Genomic DNA, 25,057 nt, shown 5'->3' on the forward strand with positions numbered 1-25,057 from the left:
CAGTGTTTGGCTTGTGAAATCTTTCTAGCTGAATTGTGGTTTCTCCCTCCTTGCATTATCTGTCCTTGACACCCATTGGGATTTGCTAAGATCTCAAACACAGCAGTGATTTATTAATTCTAGAATCCTTCCTTTGCATCTTTAAGAGTAAGAGGACTTCTGTAGAAGATCCCATCTGTTTATTTGGCTCAGTTTTCTATAGCTCCCATAACCCCTCTTCCTCCTAAACAGCTGAAATCTCAGGAACAGTAATTAGAAAGAAAAACTACTCCTTTTACATTCTTGCAATGTTCATGCCAGTGCTTGTAACAGTATGAGATGCCAAGCCTGCTTTGAAGGCCACTCACTAAAAATTCAATCCCGATGTAACAGTAACTTGAAAATTACTGCTGCTCCACTTCAAGACAACAACTGTCTGACAACAAATATGCTACAATACAAAATGTTTATCATATGGCTAAACAGATACAAAAAAAGATGCTGAGCTACATCTGAATAACAGAACTATGACATATAACGCTTTCTTCTGCATCTAGAAGAGTGTTGGCAGTTCAGATAAATTTTGAAAGGCATAGTTATTGCTTGCTAAAGTTCAAAAAGTACATAGGCAATAAAGGGGAAATTGAAGGAAAATAAAGGGATGAATATAGGCATTATATGATTATAGTTTAAAAGTAATGATAAAAGAGAAAATAATGGAAGCTTCTGAATATATCTAAACAAGGAAATGACACAGCTGAAATTATATGGGAACAGGAATTAAAAAGAGAAACAGAGAAGCAAGAGGTAGAAATGATTTGAGAAGGCACAACAGCCAAATATGAACACAAATATACATTTGCTCAATATTGAAGACCTCCTGTTGTCACACCTCATAGTGTGAATGCGCACTACAGGATTAATCAGGGTTGTTGCCCTATTTTTTCTGCAGGGAAAAAAAGAGATTTGGTTAAACTGCAGAGCTTTTAAGGAATCCCTAACAAAGTTCCAGACAAAAAAAAAAAAAATGTTGCTCTGACAGAAATCTGAATAAAGGAGCACATCTGTCAGGTTTGTTTCCACACTGCACTGCTGAATTCCCTAAAGGATCATTCAGGAGGAACAGAGTTACAGTCAATTATTTGTTATAGCTTTATGAGAGAATAACACAGCACTTGGTATTCAAGGACATGACATTTGGCATTTTTCAGAGTCCTTTTGGTATTACACGTTCTGTTTCATTAAACTTTTCTTGCATTTTCTATTGAAGTAGACCAATACATGAGTTGCAATGATGAGCTTCAACTCACAGAGCAGTTGCATTTCACTGGCAGGTGAGACACCTGCTAGCAATTATTTTAATTGGGGTTTTTTGCACTCATTATTTATTTCCATACTAATAATTTAAAAGAATCACAGAATCACAACAACTAGAAAGACATCTGGAGACCTACGAAGTCCCTATTGTCCCATCAGCAGTTATCAAGAAAGAGCTTTTAATGCACTCACTGGGAAATGGATCAAAAGGAAATTTGGATCCACCAGAGCAGCTGGACATTCCCTAAGCAGGAGCACTAAAACAGCTAGGAATTTCAACAAGTAGTTTATTTCTTCCCAAAATAAATCAAATTTTCTAGAAGAACAGAATTCGTGACCTGGTTTTGATATACTCATCTTTAGTATCTATCCTGAACAGTTTAGCTAAGGAAGAAATTTCAGCAAGATAACTGCAATAGAAAACTGTTAACATGTATGAGAATCAACCGCTCCACAGAGATGTTGTACAATATTACCCCAATACTTGCTTCTTTTTTTCACTCTAATTAAATTCATAAAATAAAGGATCCATTTTATGAGAATGCCCATTTAAAAATAAATTCCAACCTGGTTAGTTTTCTCTGATGTTCCATTAATTCACAGGAACGATATAGGTAAGAAGTTACTGTAATAATACATTTTCCCAACTTACATTTTCTGCTCGTTATGTGATTCATTTTCTTCACTTTGACATTGTTTAACTTCCCGCTTGAATGCACAGAATTAAATCCAATGAATAAAATAAAGAAGTCGTTTCAGAAAAAAAGTTACAAAGTTTAATTTAATTTAATTTAAATGAGCTGTGAGGGAAAAAAAAAAAAATAGCTTCATCCACACTACAACAGAGTGGTTTTCCTATGATTCGAAACTGGAACAAAGCAAGACTAAAGCTTCAAAGACTGAACAAGGACACCTTATCTGGGTTTGCCTTTACAGGGAGTTGAGAGACATCCGCACAGAGAATCACAGAGGCAGATGCTGTGATGAGGACTATTCATCTAATGGTTTTTGCAGAGAGAAGGAAGGCTTACAACACTAAGTTGTAAGAGCTTTGAGTTAAGAGCTATGAGGTTCCAGGCCTTCTGTAGATTGAACACAATGTGTTTTTAATACCACCATGACTTCCTATCACTGTCAGCTATTGCAGACTCTTGACGGGAACATCAGAAGAATCCTGTTTCTGGTGGGCCAGCTGAAGGAGTCAAAATGTCTGGTTGACTCTGACCCTGGTCACAGATTTGCAGAACAGCAGACAGCAGACAGTGAAGAAACTAGGCTTAATCTCTTGTCAAACAGGATTGTGCCTTTGATGAGAGATTTCTGCTCAGTTAGTCCACAAACTTATCTATGACTGCTTTTCCCTGGAAAACACGAGCATATCTGCGCAAATGCACTTTAAGGTGAATCAGAATATAAGGAACTAGACACTTCCATGAGAACGCACAAGAAGCGAGCATCTGGCACAAAGAATATCTTGGGTCACTGACTGAGCAAAGACCACAGGGAAACTCCAAAGCCATCCTGATTTGAAAGGTCCCTGTGACTTCAAATTACTACCCCAAGAGTGATTTATCAGCAAGAATTTGGATCTTTCTATGGCAAGAAAGATTTTAAACTACTAGGATTTAATCCTGCATAAAAATGAAATACTGCACAGACAGGCAGAACCGGTAGGATCATAGCAGAGTTAAAGGTATGCTTGTGGTTCACTTCACAAGATCAGGCTGCAACTAACTGCTGTGCTATCTTCTACAGGGAGTTTTGGTTTGCAGTCCCTGTTAGAATGGGATAGATGCTTTTATGACAATTTTACCCTTCCATCAAATTTCTTACTGTGCCTCCAACTGAATTTTGTATTAAAAACTACAGTTGGGGCTAGGTTTAAGGACAAGAGTAGGAACAAAGAGAATCGGGAAAATGGAACCCACTCTATTCTTCTAACCCTCAGAAACAAAGACAGAGAAAGGGTGTTAATAGAAGCTCATAATTACTTTAAAATCTAATAGAATAATAATTGATGTAACTTGGGCTTAAGGTAGAAAATTTCAACTTAAATTTCAACTTGTGAATTTAAGCTGATGGATGTTGCTCACCTCAGAAACTTAGAAGGATGGTGGAGCAGTGAAAATACTATTGTTGTTCAGAGTTTTCAGCTACAAAATAGCCTTCAGTCTACCTTAAGTGGTGATTTTTTGGAAAAACAGCAAGAAACCTGGCTTAGAAGATAAAAAAGCCTTCTTCAATAAAAAATGCAAAACAAATCTGGTCTGTTTCTGCAGCATTGTTACAGTTAGGTTAACATTTCTAAAACGAGAGTCATAAAAATGTTTATTGCAAGCTGCAAAGGCTAATAAAATGAGGAATTTAGTAGGAAATTTGTTCCATAATATAGTGGTTAATCCTAAAACTGATGGCTGATGGACTTGTTTTCCCATCACTTCACTAACATACTTCATATTTCAAAACATCAGCATATCCTTCATTTTAGAAATGAGGCAAGTCTGTGAGACTTTTGCCTGCTTCTACAATTCAGTTTTACAGCAACAGCTTCTAAGTCCATATGACTGAGAGTCTCAGCACAAACTTAGGAAAATGTGGAAGAGAAAAAAAGATGCTTATATTGCCTATGGAGAAATAAAAAAAAAAAAAACCCACAAAACTGGAGTCCAGTAAAAATCCTCCTCCTCAGAGTGCCATTTGCTCAGAAATCTCATTATAGTTTGGGCAGTCTATTTGTTTTCTGATTTATAATGCATGAAGATTTGGTGTTGACAGTAGTACAGCACTACACTTTGCTCTGCTCAAAGTCACACACAAGGTCCAAAGTAAATTCGAAGTAAATTAATGCAGTGAACCCTTGGCTCCAGCCAGGCTCTAGTATTGTGCTAAATAAAATGCAATGCAGAGACGCCCAACCATGCCAAAGATCTCATAATACACAAGTTTTGCAGCATGCAAAGAAGGATTTAGCAGGAAGACCAAAGAAAGAAAAAGTTTATTCTGTCTTTCCCTCAGAAACACCCATGCAGAGTATGCTCTGCATCTCAGTGCACATCCCCTGCTCTTCCATGATGGTGGCATTCAATTTTAGTAGATTTTTTAATTATTGGAGAGGATATATACCAGCCCTGGATTAATCATTTAACATCTTTCCCCAATATTACATATTTTTGCTTAATACAGTCTGACTTAATATCCTCCAAAAACACCCCATGGCCTGCTGCACCTCCTGGCTGTGTGGCATGAAGGGATGTGGGCACCATGAACTAATGGACTCTCCTGTCCAGGAGCTTTGTTCAGCACGCACCATTGACCTCAGGGTTGTTCTCATAGTCCACCCCCTTCACTAACAACCCAATCTACTCATTACTACATTTCCTACGGTCCTCCTCCTCTCCACACCATCGCACTCTATAGGCTGTTCTGGGCAGGGCTGTCTTCTTTCTCCAGTGGAGAACAAAGTCCTTCTCCCTCATGGAGAATAGAATCCTAGAATCATTATGTCAGAAAAGACCTCCCAAAGACCATCCAGTCCAACCGTCAACCCATCCCCACCATGCCCACTGAGCCATGTCTCTCAGTGCCACACCTACACATTTCTTGAACACCTTCAAGTACGGTGACTCCACCGCCTCCATGGGCAGTCTGTTCCAATTCTTGGCCACTCTTTCCAAGAAGAACTTTTTGCTAAGATCCAACCTGAATTTCCTCTAGCACAAACCAAGGCCAGTACCTCTTGTCCTTAATGCTAATTGCCTGGGAGAAGAGGTTGACCCCCCCCTCACCACAACTTTCCTTTAAAAAGAGAATCATTTAGGTCTCTCTTGAGCCTCCTCCTCTCCAGACTGAGCAGTCCTATTTCCATCAGCTTTCTGCATAAGACTTACACTCCAGATCCTTCACAATATTGTTGCCTTTCTCAATGTCTTTCTTATAGTGAGGGGCTGAAAACTGAACTCTTTACTGAAAATGCAGCCTCACCAGAGCTGAATAGAGATGGACAATCACCTCCTTGCTCTTGCTGCCTGTACTCTTTCTGATACAAGCACAACAGCACTGGCCTTCTTTGCCACCTGGGTACACTGCTGGCTCACATTTAGCAGGCTGTTAACTAACATCCCTAGGTCCTTTTCCAGCACACAGCTTCCGGTCACTCTACCCTAAGCCTGTAGCATTGCCTGTGGTTTTCGAAACCAAAATACAGTACTCGGCACTTGGTCTTGTCAAAGCACATTCTGCTGGCCTCAGCCCAGCAATCCATCCCATCCAGGTTGCTCTGTAGAGCATTCCAACCCTCAGACAGATCAACATTTCCAGCTTGGTGTCACCTGCAAACTTACTGAGGGTGCACTCAATTCCTGTGCCCAGATCACCAATTATTGTTCTTGCTTTCTGCTCTTCCTCAACTGCTCTTTGTTTTTCATACACTCTTGCACAGGGTTCTAATATCAGAAACCTTAATTGATTGAAGGGGCTGTGCCAGACCTGAAGAGTTGCCTTTTCCCACACAGCGGGTAAGGATAACTCAATTGAGGGTCACGCAGCACAGGGAGCAGCACACACTGGGCACAGAAGGAGAGTGCTTTATATACGCATCCATAACTGTATTTCCACATTTTGCGAAGCAAACGCTCAGAAAAAAAATTAAAAGATGCCGCTCCAACCCAATTCCTCTCACGCCAACAACCCCTCCCTCGCGGAGGAGGGCGCAGGGGCCGCCCCTCAGCAGCCGCCCGCCCGCCCGGCATCTCGGGACTCGTAGTTCCCCGCACGGAGCGACATGGCGGCGCCACGGGCGGCTATTATCGCCGCGTTCCTCCTCGCCGTCAGCGCTCGGGCCAGCAAGTATTCCCGAGAGGCCAACGAGGGGCTGGCTGACGCCAAGAGGCGGGAGGCCGGGGAGTTCCGGGTGGTGAGGCTGAATCAGGTCTGGGAGAAGGCGCAGCGGGTGAGTGGGGCAGCGCGGGAGGAGCTGCTGTAAGGCGGAGGAGGGCCGACCCGCGCTTCGGCCCCTGGGCAGCCGGCCGAGGCGGTGCGTGGTCGGCAGCGGTTCGTGCATGGCCAAAGCACCGCGTTACCAGACCCTAGCGCGGGGTTAAGCCTCCGATTAAGAGAGTTTTTGTCTGGGTTTTTAGGCCTGGTGCCTCTGCCGGGCACCTCACGGGCCGATCACGCTGCCCTGTTCCATGGGGCTGCCAACCGCGATGCGGGGAGAGGACCCTCAGGATGCGCCCCGTTCCTCTCTTCTGCCGTATGCACTGGGTTAGGAGAAGCGTATCTTCCCATAGTTATATCCAACAGTGACACTTTGTGCTGCGGAAGCAGAAAGAGAGTGTGAAGCCCCTCTGGTATGAGGAGGGTCCGAGGCTGACTTCTGCACCCACTGCTTGAGTGCTTCAGCTCAGTTCAGTGGCAGCAGCCATCATCCCTGCTTTGCTTATGGCAGGAACTCAACACTGTAGGATAAGAAACCCTCCATCGTGGTGGTTAGATTCCCTCTGGTGAGGACACTAAGTGATGTAGTCTCATGCAGGTGAGCCAGCAAATGGGTATTGCCATTCTCAGATTACAGAATCAAAGTGGCTTAGATTGGAAGGGACCTTAAGGATCATCAAGCTTAATCGAGCTCAATCTTACCCACATCATGGCTTCCAAGTCAGCCATCCAGCCAAGACACAAATGCCTCCAGTGACAGGCTACTCACAACATTCTGCACAACCTGTGCCAGTGGCTCACCTCCCTCTGAGTAAAGAATTTCTTCCTAACATCTATCTTAAGTCTCCCCTTTTATTTTAGAGCCATTTGCCACTGTCCTGTCACTATTAGTGAATGTGAAGTGTCAGTCTCCAGCCTGCTTCTAAGCTCCCTTCATGTACCAGAAGGCAGCAATAAGGTCTCCCCAGAGCCTTTTCTTCTCCAAGCTAAGTAAGCCCAGCTCGTTCACCCTATCTTCATAGGAGCCCACTGATAATCTTTACGTCTTTCCTGAGGACCCACTCCAATAGCTCTTCATTCTTCATGTGTCAGGGACCCCATGCCTGGACACAGTGTGCCATATGGATCAGAAGGGGGAAAATCACCTCTCGCCCTGCTGGCCACAGTTCTTTTGATGCAGCCCAAGATGTAGTTGGCCTTTCAGGCTGCAGACTCAGACTCACACACATATGATAGCCATAATTGTGACTGTTATCTTAAAATTCATTGTACTCTAAGCCAAAAAAAAAAAAGCAATTACAATGCAGCAGAACAACCTCTACCCTGCTCTGCACACCCATACTCATGTCCAGAGTATTGTGAGAGCTCAGTTCTTCCAGGCAAAAATAAGTTAATCCTGGATAGGCATTATCCCATCTAAGCTACTGAATCGAAACTATGGTATTCTTCCTTGGGCTACACTTGGAATTTGATAGGGTTTAGTTATAGGGTGATACGGCACCCTGCCGTACCACTGTGGAGTTATATTCATTGCCCAGCACATAAAAGAAAAAAAAAAAAAAATGCTCCTCTGCTCAATGGGAGACAGGTGGAGGACAGGGCAGCAGCATGCAAGCTAGCAGCTGAAGAAGAAACAGCACTGAGACTAGAATTAAACTAGTATAGTATTGTCTGTTTCCTCTTATCCTCCCCCCGTTGCCCCATCTCTCTCTTTTTTTCTTTAATCTACGTCTTCTGGAATTCAACCTTGAAGCTTCACATCATCAAGATTAATTCTTGGCCAAGCAGGCTAACATAAAAAAATGGAGATAAGCCTGTCAGGATAAGCTAAGTAACAGTAACTTTCATGTGTGTGAGGCAGATTTTAGAGAAGCAACACGTACTTGAGCTACACTTACTACCATTAGGCCAATAGTCCCATACAGAAGGAAGAACTGTACTCACCCAGCTGATGAACAACTACACAACACCCCCCTCATCAGAAAGCAGCCTGGACCCAAGATGTCCTGTCCTTAATGGCTGGCCCTTATTTTAGCCCAGGGTTGCTCCATCCTGGATCCACCCCTTCTGGTCACATGGGGGCACAGGTGCAAACAGTTTAGTAGCACTGCCTAGACCAGCCTAGGCTTTACCCTAGGTTTTATGGGAGATTTAATGTAAATTTAACTGTTTGCACCTGGGGGATGGGTTGATGGGAGAACAATGGACTTAATTTAATTACTTATTTCTCATTGGGAATTTAAAATGTTTGGTTAATGAAGATGCATCCCCAAGCTTTCCATTTAGATGATCTGATGTGATTCTCTGGTACTTTTAGAAAACCCAAAACTATGTGCTTATGAGGTTGTACTAACTGCAGTGGATGTCTAATGTGAACTGTACTGTGTCATCTTTTATACATTAGTGTGTCTCTGATGGCAGTTGCACATTTAAAAGGTTATATTGTCCTATTTTGCAGTATTTGTCTGAGTTATTGTTGTCTGAGTTACTGATGGTGACTTTTTTATCCTGGATTTGCTCAACCTGTGAACATATTATGGCATTAGAGTACAGAACTGCCAAGTAATGATGAGTCATTTCCTTCACAATTTATAGCAAACTTCCTCAGTCTTCCTCTCAGAACATCAAGACACAGTTCTGCTGAGCAAAATAGTATTACTTGGTGCCACCACAGCACTGAAGCTCTGGCTGTCCAGGTCAGCCTTTTCCAGAAAAGTAAATAAGTAAATAAGGTTTTCATTATTTTAATGCACAAAATTCATAACTAAAGTGGTTTCTGCTAAGTGCTTAGCTTTCATCAAACAGTTCTCCAAAGGCAAATGCTAAAGAAGATTACAGAGAGGCTTTAGAACTAGAGGGATCAGAAGTTTTAATACATTCTATAAATTACTTATTTATCTGTGATTCCAAGTACTCTCAATTTTGGTAAATTATTTCACTAGGCTAAGTGCAAGACACAGAGAAAAACCTGGTTTAAAAATTGCAGTAATTAAGTAATCTTGTGTCACTGAATATAATAGAAGAATTTACCGTGAAACCAGAAACAGTAACGTGCAGAGGTTCCTGAATTCCCTACAATTTAGTGCACTAACTCAGAATAATTACACTTTTCCTAGTAATTTTCAAATAACCTGCTGATGCTCAGATGAATGGCTGAGTCTTTTCAGTACCATCAGTTTAAACATCAGTTTCTGATGTTTAAAAATTATACCGAGATCTGAATCTGTGTATGTTAAACATACTGAATTCTCACTGAAAATGTAAGTTTTTGTAATCTTTTATCTGATTTTAATGACGGGGGGAAAAAATGGAAAAAAAAAAGAAAAAACATCTAGTCAGTAAATTTGTGCTATAGAATGGATGAACCCAGCCAGTCCAGGGGTGGATCTGAACTCCCAGGAGCTGTTTGCTCAGCAGCCTCAAGTAGGACAAAAGAAAGCTCAGGCAAAACTTCACTGGAGGTCACACTGCTGGCACGTGTTTTGATTACCTCTCTACTCTGGGCTTTTCTTCTTGTTATAAACACACATGCAAGAAGTTCTTAAGCATGAGCATGATTTGCTTCATTTTCTTGTTTCAAAGAATAACTGAAGCGTCTAGAATCTGGAAATTCAAATGTTTGGGCTCAGCTTGCAGCAGTGCTGCTTAGCCAGCTGCATGTTAGCTATTGTCTTTGTTCTTGTTTTCTCTGTGTATTTCACAAAATTTCAAGCTGGCTCATTTAAATCCTTTTTTTTATTTATAGTGTCAACCTCAGTATTTTCTCTTTTTCTTCCATTATGTAGGACAAGAATACTGCTAGGTTTTTATGTTTTTAATGCACATAAACCATGTTGAGTAGTGGAATCTTTGAAAACTGTGTACTTTGTTGCTAGTAAAAATTGCTGATAAATGGGTTGTGTGACCAGCAAGGCTGTGCTCAGCATCCTGGTAGTCTGCAAAACCATGCTGACAAAAGAAATTTACCAACTCACTAAGACTGTGTGGTTAGGTCCAAAAGAAAGCATACGTGCTGGCAAGGCACAACATTTGAGAAGTTTGGCCATTATTGCCTGTTGTATGTTAGTAAAACTGAATGGAGTCACTTCCTTCTTCTGTTTTCATTTAGCTTCATCTCTCTGCTGTGAAACTAGCAGAATTGCACAGCGATCTGAAAATACAAGAAAAGGATGAGCTAAGCTGGAAAAAACTGAAGGCTGAAGGGCTGGATGAAGATGGAGAGAAAGAAGCCAAGCTTAGACGCAACTTAAATGGTAAGGTACATCTTTGCAAAAGAAATTGAAACTGCATGAAACATTTGTTTAGACACCTCTATGTGTGTTTGAACCATTTAGTAACAGATTGACTTTCAAGTCACTAAGACACTCTATGCAGGAGTTGTTTGGAGATCAGCAGGGATGTCAGGAGGCTAACAGCCTCCTTTGCTTCTGATGTTTTCAAAAGAGATCATTAAACTCTTCATCTTAAACTGTTAACCTGACCACTGTGAGCTGCAAAATCTAACTCTGAAAGTCAAGGATGCAGCAGCCAGCCTTGTGTACAATCATAGCTGATTCTAATGCATCTCTATCTTCTATTTCCCCTGCAGTCATTATGACTAAATATGGAATGAACGGAAAGAAGGACTCCCACCTAACTGATAGTAACTACATTAAAGATGGTACAGAAAGCGATACACTGGATGACCCAAGACTGGAAAAATTATGGAGCAAGGTGGGTAAAATTTCCAGGATTGCAGTGTAGTAAACCAGTGTTTCTTCTCTTCTGAGAGTCTCCAATCTTGGAGCCTGAATAGCTTTAAGCTATACTGATCTATTTTTTAAACACAGGACATACTGCTGTGCTCTGTAGCACATATCACTGTGCACTGTGGGCATTCCATGTGCATCCAAGTCAGTAGGTTTGGCAGCTTATCTTTGCTAAAGAAAACACACCACGGAGGCTAAGATCTTCTATCCATTAAGACAAATAGAATCTTTCCTCAAATGTCACTGAACACATGGTTTTCTTTTGTTGTTTTTCATGTTCTTCTCGTTGTTCTTTCCGTGTTGGTTTGTTTTCAACTTTGCATTTAAAACAGAACTATCTCATGGAATATTTAGAAAGGAGAAAGAGGATGTTTGGGGAGATGTTAGAAAGACATTAAAGACATTCCCAACAATGTTTTCAAGTGAAACCTTCCAGGGTTTGCATGAAAAATAAATAGAAAGTGTACTGTCTGGGCAGCTAAAACTGGCAAAGTAGTAACCTTAAAAAATAAAGTAATTTGTTTTTTAGAAACAAGTAGTTGTATAGAGCAAAGAGTTCTTAGACAATCTAGTACAATGGTAAATAAAGCAGAGAAAAGTTAGGCTGTGTTACTGTAATCAGATGCAGCTCTGGCAAAGGATACATTGTCATGTTCTTTAGGGACTAGTTAAGTTCATCACTCAAAGTATTCCCTAAGGCTGAATAGGTGTGAACAATTTTCAATTTTGGTCTTGCCATTGCAAGAGATAAGTCTGGTAGGCAATTAGGGCTTCACCAGTTGCTGAATGTAGACCTATGAGGAACAAATCACTGCATGGCAAATAGAATCATAGAAGTGCACAGTAGTGATACAGTCTTCACTTGCCAGTAGAGTATGTTTTCTTGAGTAAAGATTGTGCTTAATATTGGGCTACAGCTATCACACAGACAGTTCCCTTTAATTTGCCCTTGAATCTCTATGGCCTTTCCTTCTCTATCAAATTATTTTCCACAGAATAGAAAAGAAATGTTTTCCATTGAGTAGTCTGTAGCAAGCCAACTTCAGTTTGATATGATTAAAGTGACCATGTTCCTGAATGTCTAGTTTTGCCCTCAAACTTATATCATGGGATTCAAAACAGAAGATCTTATGGAAGAGCTGGGCTTAATCATTTTCCTAATGTAGCAGGGAGAAGTTTCAGCAAGGGAATTCATGTAATAGCACTTGGCCTGGGAGTCATAATGAGCTCATGTTTCTTTCAGGCCAAGACCTCTGGGAAGTTCTCAGATGAGGAGCTGGATAAGCTTTGGAGAGAATTTAAACACCACAAAGAAAAGATTCGTGAATACAATATTCTGCTTGAGACCGTGAGCAGAACTGAAGGTGTCCAAACATTTTCCTGGTGTTTCTAGATCTCTGTCTGTTGCCTCCATTGTTTCCAAGTCTCTTTGAAAATCCCTCAGTCTGATGTTCCTGCTAGAACAGCTTGCAGATGCTGACATTCCCAGATACTTGCTTGGTTTAATTCCACATTAGCTGCCAAAAAATCATGCTAGCTAATGAAAGTGTTGCCCTTTCAGTTTTCTAATTCTTGCTTGTGTTTCAAGCAGTGAAGATACCATCAGATTATTAACAATGGCTTATTGGAGTTTAATGGAAATTATGCTGCAAGCACAGATTTACTGCTGCAGATTGTGGTTCTAAAGTCTGCAAGACATGGTTGTGTCATCCCATCAGTGGAAGCCCAAGAGGATATGTATCTTGGGCACTGATCCTGAGGATCTGTATCCAGTTTGCAGTATTAATCCTAGTTAAAGTTTTGTTAGAATCAAACTGTTCTAAAGCTTGCAGGCAGCTTCATGTTTGCATTGCAAAGTCCAAGCTGAAGCTGCTGAAAGTTATTTCAACATTGAATCTCCTGACTAATTCATGAAGTGCCTGAGGGAGGGTGATAGGATTTACCAACCATCCCTATTCCATTTCCTCGAGGTAATGCTAACCAGGGAAATTAGAACATTCCCTTACTAAAATTTCAGCTGATCACCAGCAGGAGGTAAAAGGCATTTGTGTAACATCGCCCTCCAGAGCACTGAGGAGCATCAACCTGCAAAAGGAGTTACTGCTTTTTAGAGTATGATGTTAATGTTTTACTGATTATAAGAACTGATTATATTTTATCCATCCCAGATTTGAGGGATTTCTACGGCTTCTTACCTGGTAGGATTTGGCCCACAGTCAGCTTTTCTCTTTCAACAGATATTCACAAAAATGTAATCAACCCATCTGAAGAGAACCTGGTGAAAGAGGAAGTCTTGCACAACAAACACAGAGAACTTAAAGACAAGCTAAGAAGCATCAACCAGGGGTTTGAGCGTTTGCGTAAAGTCAGTCACCAAGGATATGATGCAACCAGTGGTACGATTCAGTGGTATTTTTTTTCATGTTTATTTGGTATCAATTTTATTAAACAAAAGTCAGTGAGCAAGTTAATTCATTTAATCATAGTAAATTCATTTAATATGGGAAGGGATATTACACTTTCTGCAACAGAGGGCAGTTAAGTTAGGCAATGTGCAGGGCAAACAATGGCATTGATTAGTTTGGGGGATTTATTTATTTATTTATTATTTATTTATTTATTTATTGCTTTTAAATCATCCTTTTAAATAAATGGTTGCTACAATACTATTGTTTCAAGTGAAGTACTTGGACTTTTCTCCCTTTTTATCTAAGTAGATCTATTAGTAATATATTGTTTGGTGTAACTGTATGCTTATCTTGCATAAAAGCAGTATGTCCAAATTTTCATTTGGTGATATGTGTTTGTTTAGAATTTGAAGAGCCAAGAGTGATTGATTTGTGGGACATGGCAAAATCAGCCAATTTCACTGAAAAAGAGCTAGAATCTTTTCGGGTAAGTACAATTCCAGTAAGATCTCCCATGGAAAGATATTTTCCCACGTAAGGAAATACTCTTAGGGCAGCCAATTCTATATTGCTTTTCAGGCATCAGAAAAAAAAAGTCATGATTTAATGTTTCAAATATATACATATATGAAACTATTCATGCATTTTCCTAGGAGGAGCTGAAACACTTTGAAGCAAAAATTGAAAAACATCATCACTATCAGAAGCAATTGGAGATTTCACACGAGAAACTGAAACATATAGAGGGGACTGGAGATAAAGAACATCTGAACAGAAACAGAGAGAAGTATGCCATGCTAGAAGAAAAGACAAAAGAGCTTGGATATAAGGTCTGTATAAATCCAGTGTACATACCTGCTGAAAATTAGACTCATTAGTGGAGGGAATGTCAGTTACACAGTGCTAATTTTTTTCATGCAGGTAAACATCTTCTAGAAGAGGAGGCTAAGGCATACCTGTGCTTCATGTTTAATGAAGAATAGGCATGATTGGTTTTTACAGACCTAATTCTAAAATGCCCAAAAATGTCCTGGTCTCAGCTCTTCCTAAGAGCTGCCACATGTACTAATAACAAAATCTGAATATGTTAGATTGATTCATTTATTCTTGTAGCATCATTTGTTGTCGTACTGAAATTTGTTTCCTTTTTCTGCTAGGTAAAGAAGCATTTGCAAGACTTATCCAGCAGAATCTCTCAAGGTCTTCAACACAATGAGTTATAAACATCTGTTCTCCTTCATGGGATCAATTTATGAACATAAAACAAATTACAGAGGGATTTTATGAACAGGGTTAACCAAGCAGTCCTTCTGAAATGCTAAGGATTGAAGAGTTGTCCAGTAAGAAAACATTCTGTGGTCCACTTAGTTTTGTATATTTGCACTATCACAATAAATGATTACATTATAAATCTGAATCAAGTAACAGCCTTTGAAATAAGTCACGTCACAAGGAAGTGTGAACTCTCAGAAGATTCCTGCTAGTAAAATTAATACTGATCTTATAGTTAGTCAAAGTATTCTGATCAATGAAAGCAAACACCTGAGGTGCAGGTTGTTAAAGTTAAGAGAAGTTTAATATTTTGTTGTTTGGTTTGATGCATTTTCTACTGAAGGTAATTAAAATGTTTGTACTTGCTGAGCATTGACTCAGAGCTGCACTGTATATGAACCTTTCATGTGAGAGGAGGAAGACGAATAAGGAAGGAATAAGTATTGAGGTCAATTCACAAAACTTGCAGACTAACACATCTGAAGTTACTGAATGTGTGTACAGTTGTGTCATTCGTAGTTGCTTGGTTTTGTTACACTTAGTCATTAAAAATTAAAACAAGATATCAATGAGGTGTTTTTTTCTTCCCTTTTGTTTGAGGACAAGTAACCAGATGGAATTTTTTTGAGAATATATGCTTATTGGAACTGAAGTTAACTCACACGTATTTTTTTAATACAGAAGGTTAGTTTTCACAAGAATGTGATTCTGTATTCTGAATAGAGAGAAGGCTTTCTAAAGCAGCTTGTCTCTGAGTATGTACTCCAGTAAAACATTCTGTCAAAGTTTCTATTGCTTTCTTTTCAATACCAGAACTTCCTGTTGCACATCAGAACTTTGGCCACTTGGATTGAAACTTTCTATAACAATAATGATGACCCTTTATTTCTAAGGACTTTTTCTTATGAAACTGCCAGGAGCAAGACAAAGGCAAAGGTCCAGCGTAGGTAAATCATTACAGCTGCTTGGTTGCAAAGCTCTGTCAATCTCACAGAGCTGTAGCATGCCAGTTTAGGAAACTGCCTTCAAGTCTTGCTTGCTATATCTGTTCTGTGAGAAGCAGTAAAGAGAGACAGTTTGTCAAAATCAGCCACTGTGAACATTATTTATCCAGGTCCTGAGTCCATGGTGGGTTGAAAGTAATATGATTCTGCACATAGAGACTACTTCATAACACGCAGGTGATTTTAATGAAAACAGTGGTAGAGTCCTACCGTGAGATTTTGAATGCCTTACATTGCAGCAGGAAGTAATTTTTTACTGGTTTTGTTTTAATGTAAGCTGTTATTTATACTTCAGAGAATCGTTGTTCATCGTTAGAAACGCAGACCACAGTGAGTGAGAGTAAATCAATAACAGTTCTTAAAAATAATATGATTTAGATGTCTCCAGGGAATTGAGAGAATATTGGTAGCTTTCTGATTCTGGGAGCACCACTTGTGTCTGCAGTGAAATTGCCAGTGATGTACCAGACCTAGACTTCAGCCTAAGCACCACAGTTGATTGCCTTTGGTTGCATAAGAGACTTGAGCATAGCACGTTCATGGTGCTAGATCTCCCTCTAGCAGCTGTAGTGCCAAAGGTGGCATTCAGTAAGTTTTAGAGCAACCTCTATGTTTTCAGCTCCAGGATTTCATTAAGAATGGTCTGAAGCAAAGTTAACTGATGTACTGTTCCATAGATAATAGAATTTGTAGAATTATTTCTACTGTAGCTAGAGGCAACTGAAAGTTCCAGTAAAAGTTCATCATAGAGATAGTTCGTGTCATTTGTGGTGCATATCTCCTTTGGTTGGTAAGCTAAAAAAAAGTAAACCCAAAAATAGTGTGGCTGACTCTAGTTAAGAAAGAGAGATCTGTTTTTTTCTGTTAGCTGCATGCCATGCACAAGAGCATAGAGCACAAAGCTGGGTGTGTACCTGGAAAAGAATATGTTTTGTGAAGAATTCCTGAAATGCTGGATTCACAGGGCGCATCCAGGTTCAGAGCAACAATAGTAATGCTTGTCTCACAGTGCACAGTTGCTTCAACACAGCCTCAGCTCTCACAGAATCACAGGGTTGGAAGGGACCTCAAGGATCATGAATCTCCAGCCCCCTTGCCACAGGCAGGGCCACCAACCTCCATATTTAATGCTAGACCAGGCTGCCCAGGGCCCCATCCAATGTGGCCTTGAACACCTCCAGGGACAGAGCATCCACAATCTCTCTGGGCAGCCTGTTCCAGTACCTCACCATTCTCTGTGAAGAATTTCCCCCTGACATCCAACCTAAACCACCCCTCCCTCAACCTAAAACCATTTCCCCTTGTCCCGCAGTTATCAACCGTTTCAAACAGTTGATTCCCCTTCTGTTTGTAGGCTCCCTTTAGGTACTGAAAGGCTGCAGTGAGGTCACCCCCTTTTCTCCAGGCTGAACAAGCCCAGCTCCCTCAGCCTGTCCTCCTAGAGGAGGTGCTCCAGTCCCCTGATCATCTTCGTGGCTCTTCTCTGGACCCTCTCCAACAGCTCCCTGTCTTTTTTGTACAGAGGGCTCCACACTTGGAAGCACTACTCCAGATGGGGCCTCACAAGAGCAGAGCAGAGGGGGACGATCACCTCCCTGTCCCTGCTGGCCACCTCTCTTTTGATGGAGCCCAGGATACCATTTGCCCTCCGAGCCGCAAGAGCACACTGCTGGCTCAGGTTAAGCATTTCATCCATCAAGACCCCCAGGTCCTTCTCCACAGGGCTGCTCTCAACCAGTCTGTACGGATGCCCGGGATTCCTCCGGCCCGAGTGCAAAATTCTGCACTTTGCCATGTTGAACCTCATCAGGTTCACCCGGGCCCACCTTTCAAGCCTGTTGAGGTCCCTCTGAATGGCATCCCTTCCTTCAACTGTGTCAACCACATTGCCCAGCTTGGTGTTGTCAGCAAATTTGCTGAGGGTGCACTCGAAGGTGTTAAAGAGCACCGGTCCCAAGACAGACAGACCCCTGGGGGACACCGCTCGTTACCAGCTTCAACCTGGACACTGAGCCATTGATGACCACCCTCTGTCTGCGGCCTTTCAACCAGTTTCTTATCCATCAGGTGGTCCACCCATCAAATCCACATCCCTCCAATTTGGAGATAAGGATGTGGTGGGGGACCGTGTCAAAGGCCTCGCTCAAGTCCAGGTAAATGACATCGGTCACCTTTCCCTTGTCCACCGATGCCATCACTCCATCATAGAAGGCCACCAGATTGGTCAAGCATGACCTTCCCCTGGTGAAGCCATGCTGGCTGTCTCAGACCACACGCCCATTCCTCATGTGATCAAGCATGTTATCTAGGATGATCTGTTCCATGATTTTCCTAGGCACAGAGCTGAGACTCACAGGCCTGTACTTGCCGGGGTCCTCCTTGCTCCCTTTCTTGTAAATGGGAGTGATGTGACCCTTCCTCCAGTCACCCAGGACCTCACCTGACAGCCTTAAGCAGAGCTGAGGGTTGCACCAGATCTTTACCCAACACATCACAACAGTAATCAGGCTCAAACACTGGCCAAGCTCCAGCAGAGTGGCAACTACTTCAGTGTACAGAGACTGACAACATATATTTACATGTTGCAGTAATTTAAAATTAGGAACAAGTCACAGATCATTAGTAAGAAAGGCTGGAAGACTGGTTTTAGTGCAATCATTTACTTCAGTTGTTGAACAAGGCTGTTAATGAGTCATTAGGTACAAAGGTTGTTCATACAAACAGAGAAGAAAATGTTAAGCAGCATTGTTTGCTCCTCCTAAATTCAGCTTCCTCCTGAAAGCCTGAAACACTCCAGCAATTAGATGTTGCAGTAGCACAGAGAAAACATTAGGAATGACTTCCATTGCTGCCAAGGCTCTTTGCTGCTTTTTTTGAGATCTGGAGAGAGTGCACAGGCTGACATCTGATTACACTGCTTTGAAAGTCTATGCCTTTCACCCAGCAGTATTTGTACAAGTCATTTTATTGAGGTTTTAAGCCAGAGACATTTCATACAACCAAAATAACACGAGTGAGTGGGCTTTGAGATGTTGCTTTTAAAAATGGCTTGAATCGTCCAACTCATGTAAAAAGCAACAAAAAATCAAAGCCAAGAAAAAGGATACTTGGATTTGTCTATAATTCGTGTATACAGTCCTGTGCCTAGTGCAGGTTGAATTATGGAGGCCACAGATGAGACTGCAGGGAAATGCCGACTGAATAGGAAAGCAGTAACAGCTTTTCCAGGGTAGCTGAGGCTTCTCTTCCTTAACGGGTAATTTATCTAATTTATCTTGTAATTATTTAAATTATAGTTTTTCAAATCACTCCGGGAAAAAAAAAAGGAAATACAAAAATAGGAGCAGAAGAGGGAGGAAAAGAACTGTATTTATTAGAAGGGGGAAAAAAGATCAGAATGTTTTGTGCTTTATACAGTCTGTCAAACTCTTCCCTAAAAAAAGAACCTCAAATTTGTTAGTGATTTCATACAGCTTGGGGGGTTAGAAAATTAGAGGTAAATATACACAAGGCACAGCATAAACAAAAATAACCACGTCTTTCTTAATGGAAACATCATGTCCTATGTACAGGTAGGGGAGCATCATTCTACCCTGACACATATGGAACAACCACTACACCAAATGGATTGCAATACTGATATTACCTTCACCCCCTGCAGAAGCAGCAAGAGTATCTAAATTCATCATCTGGAGACCATTTATGTTTTGTGAGCTGCATCTGAGGTGCCACCACTTCCCAGCCCCACCTCCTAGCAGCCATCCAGTTCCAGCACATATATACCACAGCACCAGAAACCAGGGCATCACAGTGGGAGCTGTGCTGCAGGGGACCTGTTGGGAAGCACAAGTGCAGTGTTCAGCTCAGAACTAACCCATACAGAGTTAGCACACAGTTCTCAGTTTGCAATATATTCATGATCCACAGACCTTCCATCATCATTTGGAGCTTTGGAGATGTATTTAAATTGGGTTTTTCTTTTTCTTTTTCTAAAGGTGCTCTTTTATGTACAAAAACCTACCAGTGGTACACAAGCAATTTTGAAATCATTTTTAAACAGAACTTTTCTTTCCACAGCACTTAATTAGAATAGAATAAATAAATTAAAAAGTCACAAAATAAGTCAGTAAATAGGCTGTTTTTCAAAACAAACCTATCATTGTAAAGCCAAACAGGGAGCAGGTCATCAACCTACAGCAAAAAAAAAAGAGTGGATTTGTTATTATTATTATTATTACTAGTAGCAAGTCATAAAATAGAAGTGCAACTTTTATATCTGTCCAGTTGAGCCAAAATAAGTTCATAAACTTTCATCCAGAGAAAATACTTTGAGCCATAGTGTACAGTGACAATTGTCACACAAATGCTATCAATATTCCTTAATGCATTCATAAATCGAAATCCTCACGTGTATTATCCTACACTCAACGAGCTCTCCTAAATAAAAAAAAAAAACCTGTACACAGATATTAATGCTTCACATGGGGACATAAAAATGATGGGTACATTAATACAGCATGTAGCTGTTTTGTTCTGCCACTGACGTATTAACTTATCAGAAAGCTGCACACGTCTGCTTTAATAACATTTTGCCAGCCTCAAAAGTTGCCTGTCAAGAATTGATCTACCGTAATTTAAACCTGGTGGTTTTCAAAGGGCAAAGTGAGTGCTGAATTTCTTTGAAATAAGTCTCTGACTAAAATAAATGTCTAATATTTTGCCTTTATAATTTTCCAGGCCACTTATTTTAAAAAGGGAGGGAAACACCATTATTTTAAGAAACCTGCTGAAAACTGGAAACCCGCTTATGCAACCCAGCAATTTGCAATGCTTGGCATCAGATCCATATCCAAATTAAAATCTCAGTTTCTAATTCAAGGTACGTGAACCAAAACTATTAATTACCAGAGAATCATTCAGGTTGGAAAAGACCACTAAAATCACCTAGTCCAACCACTAAATTGCCTTTCAACGAGGAAAGAGTTCATTCTCCACCCTCAACCCCATGTTCTGGGACTCCATTTACAATACTGAACATGAGTATAGACACTAGAGCCATTAAACAGTGTAAAGAGATTCCACATACCAGCTCATGGGGCCACTGGTGATCTCATATTTTGTTCTACTGTGAAGTTCAAAAAGCAAAATGGGAGAGAACAATGTAGAAAAACAGGCATCTCCAAAAAGAAGAGGCTTCCATGGCAAGAGTTTAGGTGCCAAGAGTTACTGCTGATTTCAGTCCAACAGCAGGTTGCTGGCACCTCATTTTTGTTAAGAACTTTTCAGATTATAGTTTGTTCTTAGTCTGCACCAAACTAATGCAGATTCTCACACAAAATAAAACACATTCCAACCTGACAAGTACATGAATATTGCCTGGAAGACTGAAGGAACCTACCCTTTTCCAAGCCCTTCTTCAAACAGCTAATAGCCAGAATCTCTACAGAATGTATTGACGATGTCTGCTTTAGTCTCAGTTTGCCAGCATTGCTTAACCCTTGCCATTACCAATCAATTGATTCAAATCTTGTGCAAACTGATCTTCATTCCCCTGCAGAGACTGAGTTTGCAGAACTGCAGAGTCTTCATTTATGAGTTTCCAGAGATCTGCTTAGGGGTTGTTTTCCTTTTCATTTTATTGCCATCTCTATAAATAGCTATGCTGGAATTTTTGGAGTAGTTAAAAAATATTTATTTATTTATTTATTTAATTTAAAGTAGTTCTGCAGTATATATCCAGGATTACAGAAGAAACAGGAGTGAGCATTTTTAGCTACATGAATACAGGATTAAAAACGAGCTCTCTTTAGCTCCTTCAAACCAAGAAAAAGAGCAGCTCATCCTACTCAGCTTTGAGCACTTACCACTTTGCAGTGGAGACTGAGGGCAGGGGGTAGCTCAGGCTTTTTTCCCGCACTGGCAGCCTTTCTCCTTGGCCATCAAGTTTAATTTTATCTGCTTGCTTCCAGCTCTTCTGTGCTGTTCAGGGCAAACATCTTGTCCATATATGCAATGGGTTTCCTGTGAAAACCCAAACTGAAGATGTGGCTGCAAGCCGTAACTTGCATCTTGACAGCTCCCCAGTCAGGTAGAGGGTCTCAACACGTTAAATTTTGTCAGTGTGAAGGAGGGTTTGGCCAGAAATACACATGCTAGAAGATATATCTTGTGGCAGCAAATCCCAAAGGCAGACCACGAGGGGCTTCAAATCTCATTAGTGCAGAAAATGCATTCTCAGCTCTCACTGATGGTCTCTGGCATCAGGCGCATACTTCAAAAAGCACAGAGAGAGCAAAACTTCAATAAATCCACTTCATGGGCTTTCAGCAGCTCTATTCCCTCTCTAGGAAATCTCCCAGCTATTCTAAACTGCACTGACACAGCTGAACCCAGGGTTGGGTACACCTTAGTGCCAAGCCAGGCTGCTGCTTCATAGCAGGGCCCAGCAGAAGCCACCACTCACCCAACACACAGACCAACGCTTCATAAGCTTTTCAGCAAGGAGAAAAACCAGATACTGAGGCTAACTACTCTTCCCAGGGACCAAACCAGTGCACACTGAATCATTCAAAAGGCTGATGCAGGGTCAATAGGACACACGGTACCACATGGGCAGCAGGTCAGCCTGGCATTTAACCACTCCTCTGCCTTTGCTCCATTCCTGCTAAGGAGGTTGTGGCAGATCTGTTTGTGAACACAGCAGCACCTTCAGCCTTTTCCAAGAAACCTCACATCCTCACTACAGCCACAAAGAGGAGACCAGCACTGGTCCAAACACCACATGCTACAGACCCAAATATTCTTCAGCTGCACCCTCCTCCTGACAGTACACTCACCAGCAAAAAACTGCTGCTTTCCCTGGTGACACTTACCTACTTCTCTGTCAAACCCCCAACATGACCATGATTTTTTCCTGTGCTTACGGATTTGTAGCCAGTGCTGCTAAGCATCTCTTGTAAGAGGACCAAGCGTGTGCAGCAGCAAATGGCACTGCACAGGGTCTGTCCTGCAGCAGTAATAGAGACAGACATTGATATAGGATGAATCTGAGCAACTCCATATAAAATAAAACTCCGGTATCCAAAGGCCAGGTTTCCTACTGAGCACAGCCTCCTGTGTTTTCTGTGTGCTGAGCTACCCTTACATTTCCAGCTCAGCCTACAGATGAGCGATATTTAACTTATACAATAGCAGGTGCTAGGATTTATTTTTTTAAGGAATTCACAGCAGTATAATGTAATGTAGAGATAAATTACTGTCATGCTAAATCTGCTTTCTGATCCCACCCCCCACCTCACATTCCTCAGATAAACTGACACTTATTATTTCAGTAAAACGGTGATGTTACATACGCCTCTGTATATACAGTGAGATAATACATTTGAATTATTTCTAGATGCTCTGATGCAGAAAAAATGTATGAAAGCAAGTAAATTTCAAGTTAACTTTCCCTCACTCTGAAGTTTCTACTGAACTCAAAGCTCAGCTGGCAACTCTGCATTTTCCTAAGCCTGCCCACTGCATTATAAACGATTTACTGCATTATAATGCAGCATGGGAATTACAGATATTTTGCTGTCACTTACATGCCAGTCTCCCACAGACAGTCCACAGAAGAACTGTTTATGACCCGTATCCACCAGATCATTACTGACCTAAGCTTCAGCGTGAGACTGCCTAAAGGCAGATGTCTTTCAAGAAAAGCATGAAGCTGAACGCACTGGGGGGGGAAAAAAAATCTATATGTATATTTTAAATGGCACTTATAGAATCATGGAATCATTAAGGTTGGAAAAGACCACTAAGATCATATAGTCCAATCACCAACACATCCCCACCAACCCATGCCCCAAATTCTACCCACCTACACTGAAAAAGGATATGTTTACATAGCTAGTCCTTACAAATTTCCATTTAATAACTTCTAAGTCTTCCATCTTTATTTTGCATGGCTTCATTGCCGCACAGTGTTAAATTAACATTTCCCTTCAAGCTCAATTGCAAAGCAATGTTTTTGTGACTGGCTGAGGATCTTTCCAGGGAAAACGAGATGCATAAATATAACAACATCATCTGAAAAAAATGATGAATTATAATTGAAATCAGCAGCTAGAAATCTAAAAATCTGTATTCTTCTTGCAGTAATTTTAGCAAAGGATGGTTCAAGGAAAGACTGGATGTTGCGTTGAGGGACATGGTTTAGTAGGAGCTATTGGGAATAGGTGAACGGTTGGACTGGGTGATCTTCTAGGTCTTTTCCAACCTTAGTGATTCTATGATTCTATGATTCTATGATTCTATATGTTATCCCCAACAAACTGGAAAAGGTACTTAGTGGAGCTTAGTGGAGCATGTTTCAGCACTATTTAAACAACAATGTAATCGTTCATAATTTAAGTGCAACTTTCCAAGCTACAATAATTAAAACTGTTTTGTTTACCTCTATGGCAGAGAAGATGAGAATTTTTTCCAAGCTATTTGCTATAAACAACTGATTTTTATGCATATTTAGATACCTGCAGGCACAAAATGGCATTTCACCAATGAGGTATCACAATATGTCAAAACCCAGGCAACTATTTGCCTTATTTGGTGAGCAAGCACCTTCAAACCTTGGCCTTCCCTCCTGCAGCAGTTTTTGACTTGGAGAAATTCCATTATCCAAATAAAAAAAATGTTCTGCAGCAGCTTACAAGCAACATCATAAAAAAAAACACTAGAGCAGTATTTACATTTGGCAGCAAGCTACAGAGAAAGGCAATGGGAGTGAAGAGACATCACACGTTGCATGCAGATGTGCAAAACAAATGCATGGTGGAGAGCGTTCAACCCTGCTATGTATAGGCTGGTTCAGACCAAGTTGCAACACCCCAGAACTTCACTTTCTTGCAGCCTGTTTTCTCATCCCTGAGATATCTCCAAACTGGAACTTCTGGCACACTGAAGTACCTTGAGAACATCACCAGACCAACATCATTTTGTCCTTCTGGTAGTTAATACTCATTCTGCTCGCTCACTGACAAAAGAACACTAAATTAAAGATGAACAAATCTCTTGTTTGTGCCAGTAAAAGTTACGAGTCATGTTTATGATCAAAAGCTTCAGAGATTTCTCATTTTTAAAAAAAATTTTTTGCAAAGAGCTCAGAGTCTTACAACAATCACAATCACTTATGCAAGTGCTTATATATTAACTGCATTGCTAGAGTTGGAGGTGCTCAAGGACGGGTTGGATGAGTTCCTGGGAGCCTGATCTGGTGGGGGCAGCCAGCCCACGGCACAGGGCTTGGAACTGGGTGATCTTTAAGCTCCCTCCCAACCCAAGCCACTCCATGATTCTATGACCAGAGTTAACCCATGGAAGCTATGTGGTAAGCACGAGTCTACTCAAAGGA

The 25,057-nt window shown here is 41.0% G+C and overlaps 1 protein-coding gene across 1 annotated transcript; it reads left to right on the forward strand.

Moving 5' to 3' along the window:
- Positions 1-6,076: 6,076 nt before the first annotated feature.
- Positions 6,077-14,610, forward strand: LRPAP1 (LDL receptor related protein associated protein 1; the record flags this gene model as incomplete). The annotated part of the gene is made up of 8 exons (XM_079534748.1): positions 6,077-6,244; positions 10,340-10,484; positions 10,820-10,944; positions 12,223-12,343; positions 13,217-13,375; positions 13,792-13,874; positions 14,041-14,217; positions 14,545-14,610. The coding sequence occupies 8 exons, from the start codon at positions 6,077-6,079 to the stop codon at positions 14,608-14,610; spliced, it is 1,044 nt and encodes a 347-aa protein (XP_079390874.1).
- Positions 14,611-25,057: the final 10,447 nt, after the last annotated feature.

Source organism: Tetrao urogallus (assembly GCF_951394365.1).
Source record: "Tetrao urogallus genome assembly, chromosome: 4".
Lineage (NCBI taxonomy): Eukaryota > Metazoa > Chordata > Aves > Galliformes > Phasianidae > Tetrao > Tetrao urogallus.